General features: G+C 36.5%; 1 protein-coding gene across 1 annotated transcript in view; it reads left to right on the top strand.

The window, feature by feature from the left end:
- The first annotated feature begins 72 nt into the window (after positions 1–72).
- The window catches only part of LOC107732964 (protein Wnt-7b-like), a 9,315-nt gene continuing 2,206 nt past the window's right edge, over positions 73–7,181 (top strand). The window contains exons 1-3 of the mRNA XM_016544434.1: positions 73–317; positions 3,494–3,720; positions 5,552–5,823. Of these exons, the coding sequence (XP_016399920.1) occupies positions 235–317; positions 3,494–3,720; positions 5,552–5,823 (582 nt within the window). The 5' untranslated portion in view covers positions 73–234. The remainder of the gene's footprint in view (positions 318–3,493; positions 3,721–5,551; positions 5,824–7,181) is intronic.

Here is a 7,181-nt window from a genome sequence, read left to right as displayed (position 1 = left end):
TGGTGTGCCCCCCCCCCCCCTCTGCCAATGGCAAAGCACCGACACTAGACCCGAAATCCCTAAAATCAGCCGTCAGCCCGCGGCGGGGAGCACACTCTGAATTAGCCCGTATCGCGCAGGAGATGACGGATCGTGTCTCCGCGCCCGCAGCTCACGCACGGACCGCGGCGCGCCGAGCAGCAGCGTAACGTCACGGCAAAACTTCAGAAGTTCGCTTTCTCCACGCATGTCACCATGCGCAACATCTCATCCTGCGGTGCACTGCTGTCAGTCTACTACCCCCAGATCTTCCTCATCCTCAGCAGCGGCAGCTACCTGTAGGTTTGAACAACTGCTTTTTTATTCTGACCTTTAATATCCTTTCGGCGCTTTTGGCACAACAGTCAACAACTGGAGAAAATTAAAGCGTTAGGGTTTATCGTTTATCGTTATTGCATTGCAAGATTAGACAGTCATCTGGATATGAATGGTTTTTAAGAGTGCAAACAAATAATAATTTCCACATTTGTTGGAAATGGCATTATTTAGTGCACCTGCTGTGTTACACCATGAGACTGAGTATGTGCATATGCTGTAATTATGTTTGAGCCATTTTGTGCTTGGAAAAACAAATGCTCAATGACTCGTTATATTTAGAATACTATATATATATATATATATATACAGTGCCTTGCGTATGTATTCATACCCCTTCATTTTTTTCACATTTTGTTTTGTTGCTGTCTTATGTTAAACTGCTTTAAATTACAACAATCTACACTCCATACACCATAATTGTCAAGCAAAAAAACAGTTTTTTAACATATTTGCAAATTTATTAAAAATAAAAAAATAAAATGATTCCATTGCATTATCTGGGACAGTTGAAATTTAGCTCAGGAGCATTCATTTTGCTTGTGAAGAATGGCAGATAATTGCAAAATGCTGATGAGCAAAGCTTGTCGCATCAAACAAAAAAAGACTTGAGGCTGTTAAGGTGCTTCAGCTAAATATTTAGTTAAGGGTGTGAATACTTATGCAATGTACTTATTTCAGTTTTTTATTTTTATTAAATTTACGAAGTTGTGACCATTCTGTTTTTGCTTTGTCAGTATGGTGTATGGAGTGTAGATTGATGTGGAAAAAAGTAATTTAAAGAAGTTTATCATAAGGCAGCAACATAACAAAATGTTACAAAAATGAAGGGGTGTGAATACTTTTGCAAGGCACTGTATATATACATACATAAATACATATGTATATATATTTTATTAAAAAGACAATAATGTATCAGAATCCATTCATTGTAAAATTTGTACTAATTTAAAAGAAAAAAAATATTTAAAATAGTGCAGTAAAAACGTTAATTAACCTGTAAGTTTAATGAACACACTAAATGTAATTTACTGTAAAATACTGTAAAATTGTGTTTTTCAGAAATAAAAGGTATTAATTACATACTTACCAACTCCTAACAAAATCTATTACATTCAACACAACATTACATGTTCTTTTACTTTAAAACATTGTTGAAGTTAATTAAAAAAGCATGGCTAAGTGTATGGAGTAAAAAAAAAAAACAGTAAAAGTATATTCCCACAAATGTTATTATCTTTTATTTAAATAGTTATGTTTATTATTTTTGTTAACAGTTATGCACAATATGGTTGATTGGTTAATGTTTATTGCATTTTAAGTGTTGTGTGTTGCATTGATGGTGTTTGTGTGGGTAACACTGCATGTGCACTGTGTGTTTATTAGCCAATGTGGTGGAAAGTCAAATTTTGATGAATTTGAGCTCATTATGTGCCTTCTGGTTTACCACCTTTATTATGGTGTTTATCAATATATTTTGAGATACAAAGCAGATTTTAGTAGTTCAATTAGGTTATAATAGTAAACTTTAAACTGCAAGTAAAGCTCCTCCCAAAATACCTTATGTTACAGTATTTTTACAGTGAAGTTGCACTGAAATTAATTATTCAAATGAGCAGATTTCCAGTTATATACTAATCATACCACCCAGTTACAGGCTAAACGTGTCATGCCAGTCTAAACCAGTTCATTCAGTCAAAATTGATAGAATTACCTTTCATTCATTTGCTGTGAGTCCGTGAGGACAATGCTTTACTAATTACATCATGTTCTGATCAGAAATGCTTGTAATTGGAAAACCGCATTTGGAAAAAATGAGATGAGTGAGGGTGAGATGTGCGAGATGTAGCTGGAAAAGAGTGAACCTTTTATTTGCACAAAAGTTCAGCCTGTGGAGAAGACTGTGTAAGACCATAAATGTACTTTAAATAGATTCTGGTCACTCTTTCTGAAGTGGTCATTATTTAAAGCTTTGAGTCCGAGTCTTGTCAAATGTACACTTTGTTCTCGGATTCTTAGTTAATTAGGTAGCCTGTAGACTATTTAGAGCCCAAAATGTTCTTTGTGGATGTTCCTCAGACCAGACCTATGAAGACTAAATAAATCTGCTGAATTCCATTAAAAATGACTTTTAAAGTTTCCCTGTATTCAGATGCTATTAAATAAACTGTTATTATGACTAATGAATGGACACTCTAGTTTTGGTAGCTCCTCTCAAGCATGGCTTTCTTGGCTGAAATGTGTTTATTCCAAATTTGTATCAGGACATTAGTTGCACTGCTCTAAAATGGGTCAATATATTTCCGGATCGTGTTCACTTAATTGTTAGTCAATAGACTAACACTGGGGTTCACTTCAGCAGAACAGACGGCTTGATTTACAAGAGTAATCCACATTTGCGTGTAGTTTCACTTTAATTGGGCTGTATATTCTGTGATCGCTTTGTTGTTTATGGTCTTTATCTGTAGAATAATGTATGGTTGGCCTGCTAATCTGTTTAGACATTATTTGGGACATTATTGTCAAGTTCATTTCCATGCTTGCCTGTAAAAGCTTTGATTCATGAACTTTGAGTTGTTTGTTGTTCTGTTTTAAACAAGTCTTGAGATGCTCTGAAATTCTTTTATCACAGTAAAGGCAATCCTTTAAATGTTTCCTGTGGTATATTGAAAAAAGATGGAAATGTTTGTGAGGAAACTGTCTGGCAGAGTGCAGTTAAATCATGAGGGTATTTGAGGGGTCTGTACAAACCTTTTAGGAGCACTATAAATATATCTTCTAAAACACTAAGCAATCTTAAATAGTTTTGTGCAGTCCACTAACCAAGAAAATGAAATGCATGAAGACAGTTCACCCAAAAATGAGAAGTCTGACATTTACTCACCCTCAAGTTGTTCTTTCTTCTGCAAAACACAAAAGGTGATATTTTGAAGAATGTTCTGTTCATGCAGTGAAAGTCGATGGGGTCCAAAGCAGCACTGGACCCCACTGATTTTTAAAAAATATCGTGTAAGTTATACAGGTTTGCAACGACATGAGGTGAGTAAACAATGACAGAATTTTCATTTTTGGGTCCCCATTTCTTGAATACCTGGTCTACATCAGCTGTTGACATCAATGTACCTGGTCTCCTCCAAAGGGCTTTGTCTTCAGTCGTGGCTTTGGGCGCGAACATCATCTGCAACAAAATCCCTGGCCTGGCTCCCAGACAGCGCGCCATCTGCCAGAGCCGCCCCGATGCCATCATCATCATTGGGGAAGGCGCTCAGCTGGGCATCAACGAATGCCAGTATCAGTTTCGCTACGGACGGTGGAACTGCTCTGCCCTTGGCGAGAGGACTGTCTTTGGGCAAGAGCTGAGAGTAGGTCAGTAGGTGCAGCCCTGTGATCTGTTCTTGTGTGTGCGCGTGTGCGCGTGTTGCTTTGGCTGCGATTTGTTTCCGTGAGAGTGTGGCCCTGCGACACAAGTGAGACGAAAAGAGGTTAAAGTGGACGCGATCTGTCCGCAATTACATTAAAATCATTCGCACAGTTACACACACACAAACGGCACCAGTTACTTTGTGAGAACCTCAACCGAAGAACACACAGTAATATGTTTTTTTTTTTAATATAGCACTCACATATAAACTGCCTTTCAGTCAGAAATGTTTTGTTACGGTCAGGGTGCGGTGCGAGGCTGTGTTTAATTCAACGGTCCTGGTAACAATCACTCTTTTGGGGGTTGGTTGGCTCTACACAACATAATCTTATTTCTTTTGTGCAAGGAAATGTATGTTTCTCGGCTATGGTGAGCTCTACACTGTGCGTATGTGGGTTCTAATATGTAAGCTTTTATGTTCTGTTGTGCAAATTGCTTCTGTGAGAGAAAGAAAAGTCATTGTATTGTGCATCTGTAGCAGAAATGTTGAGTTTCATATGCAGTATCTGGAATGGATGGAATCTACAGACTATTTACTCAATTTCTTCACCAATTTCGACTCTAAAATGGATTTAAACATTATAAAACAGTTGAGTGTGTTTTTATAGGTAGCTAAAAGCGTAATCAAATTAGCTGAAATATTTAAGAAGCAGGACACACTGTACCTACAGTAGAGACAATCTTCCAAAATGCTTTGCTCTTCATTGACTTTCATATTTCTCAAAATTGAATCTTCGAATGGACATTTTAGGATAAACTGTAGGTTATTTAATAGCCATTGTGAACTTTACTAAAAGGCCATTGGGTTTTTCTACAAAATCCATTAGAATAACAGTAGTTAAAATTCACCAGTAGATCCAGACACGCATTACTTGTCAAATTATACAAAGACTTTATATCATTCAGATCTCTTGGCTGGATAAGGGAAATATCCTGTGCTCAGTCAAACCTGATGATCAGTTATTGGATGTCGGCTTTAGCTATGAAAAAAAAAAAAACAACAACACTAATGGTCTCTTTCCATTTTGTAGGATGGAGAGGGTAATCACTGTTGCCTTTACAAGATTCACTGCCAGCATATCTTAATGAGGGATATTATCCTAAAAAAGAGAACAGCAATTTCATATTTATTTCCTGCTTATACTGTAAACGCAAATCGGTGTATACTAAAATATTGCGGTATTATTGGCAGACTTGATGATTAGTCTTCATCTAAAGTTTGGCGACAAGGTCTATAATCGCAAAAGTGAAGACCATAGTTCAACTCTACACAACATGGCACTAATGTACAATGGAATAACCAACATTTTGGGGAATAGAATTGAATAGAGAGAAAGTAACCAAATGACCGCAACACTTTGTTTTTAATTTCGGTCGTTAATTAACGCATTAGTATAGAGTTAACAGTATAGAGATCTTTGTGGTGGTCAGTCCATTCTTACTAATCTCTTTTCATGAAGGCCGACCAGCAGGGGTCAGTTTAGTCTTCTTACATCAATCTTGAGATCAAGAGTGCTCAGTCCTGCTCCTGGAGATTTACCTCCCTGCAGAGTTTAGTTCCATCACTAATCAAACAAACATGAACCAGTTAATCATATTTAGGGTTAAAAATTAGTCAGGTGTGTTTTTGCTGCTTCGCATGGGAAGTTAGACCCCGCTAGTGAATGCAGTAGCTACACCGTTGGAGTAGGAAATCTAACAAAGATGCACTCAGACAAGAGGAAAATCACTGGCGTGAACTTTGGGATGTCAATGGTTCTACTCTTTTCTTCCTAGGTAGCAAGGAGGCTGCGTTTACCTACGCCGTCACGGCAGCAGGTGTTGCCCATGCTGTGACAGCAGCCTGTAGTCAGGGCAACCTGAGCCACTGCAGCTGTGACAGAGAAAAGCAGGGCTATCACGACCAGGAGGAGGGCTGGAAATGGGGCGGCTGCTCGGCAGATGTCAAATACGGAGTGGAGTTCTCCAGACGCTTTGTGGATGCCCGAGAGATAAAAAAAAATGCAAGGAGACTAATGAACTTGCACAATAATGAAGCAGGAAGAAAGGTATGGAAGACAAGTTGTATACATATACACATATTTATACAAAATTTAAAGAATTCCTATGTTTTCATGTGATTTAGTTAATAGAAACCATGAATTTTGATACATTGCTTTTAAACAGAGAGATTAAAGACTTAGGAACATTACTACTGAATTTCAAATCCCTCTCATTGAAGGGGAATATTAACATTTAACTAAACGGGTAAACGTCAACTATCACGTACCTCTGTCTGTTGAACATATCAGTAACACATCAAACAGCCAAATAGTTCTGCTTTTAACTCAAATGTAACCATATACATAAATGGGGACTTGAGAATTATGGACATTTCTCCCATTCTTTGATGTGGCCCTTCGGAAGGTAGAGAAAATTACAGGGTATGGTCTGGCTAAAACATATTTTTTCCCCTCAGTTTTGACAGATATCTGGCATTGCACATTGAAACATTGCTCAGGACGTATTGAATAATGGGTTTTGGTTCAAATTGCTGAAAACAGTCAAAATAAAATGTCAAGAATTTCCCTTACCCAACAGCTGCATGAATTCACTCGCACCTCAGCTTCAGAGGCCTCTGATGAAGTCATGCCCATTGTAAAATACTATGTGAGTCTTGCTAGGAAATAAAAACCAGATAAACCACATGTGTGTGTGTGTGTGTGTGTGTGTATGTGTTTGTACTTACATATAAATGTATATAGCTTGATGTTTTAGTGAAAGTCTGAGCATTGTAAATAAATATAAAATGTAGTATAAAAACATAAAATTTGCATATAAATTTAAGTAATATCGCAATATAAACAACTTACTACTTATATTTATATTTTAATTTTTAAAAATTATATTTTACATTATATTTATAATTATACATATAATTACATTTTACAATTATATTTTACATTACACACATTACCGCACAAAATAAAAAATATAATTAATAAAACAATGTATGTAGTCAATATGTGACCCTGGACCACAAAACCAGTCATAAGGGTAAATTTTTCGAAATTGAGATTTATACAGCATCTGAAAGCTGAATAAATAAGCTTTCCATTGATGTATGGTTTGCTAGGATAGGACAATATTTGGTCGAGATACAACTATTTGAAAATCTGGAATCTGAGGGTGCAGAAAAATCTAAATATTGAGAAAATCGCCTTTAAAGTTGTCCAAATGAAGTTCTTAGCAATGCATATTGCTAATCAAAAATTAAGTTTAAATATATTTACAGTAGGAAATTTACAAAATATCTTCATGGAACATGATCTTCACTTAATATCCTAATGATTTTTGGCAAAAAATAAAAATCGATCATTTTGACCCATACAATGTATTTTTGGCTATTGCTACAAATATACCCCAG

This window comes from Sinocyclocheilus rhinocerous, unplaced genomic scaffold, assembly GCF_001515625.1.
Source record: "Sinocyclocheilus rhinocerous isolate Xijiao unplaced genomic scaffold, SAMN03320098_v1.1 scaffold400, whole genome shotgun sequence".
Taxonomy (NCBI): Eukaryota; Metazoa; Chordata; class Actinopteri; order Cypriniformes; family Cyprinidae; genus Sinocyclocheilus; species Sinocyclocheilus rhinocerous.
The sequence above is the reverse complement of the archived record's forward strand: the minus strand, read 5'-3'. Positions and strand labels throughout refer to the sequence as shown.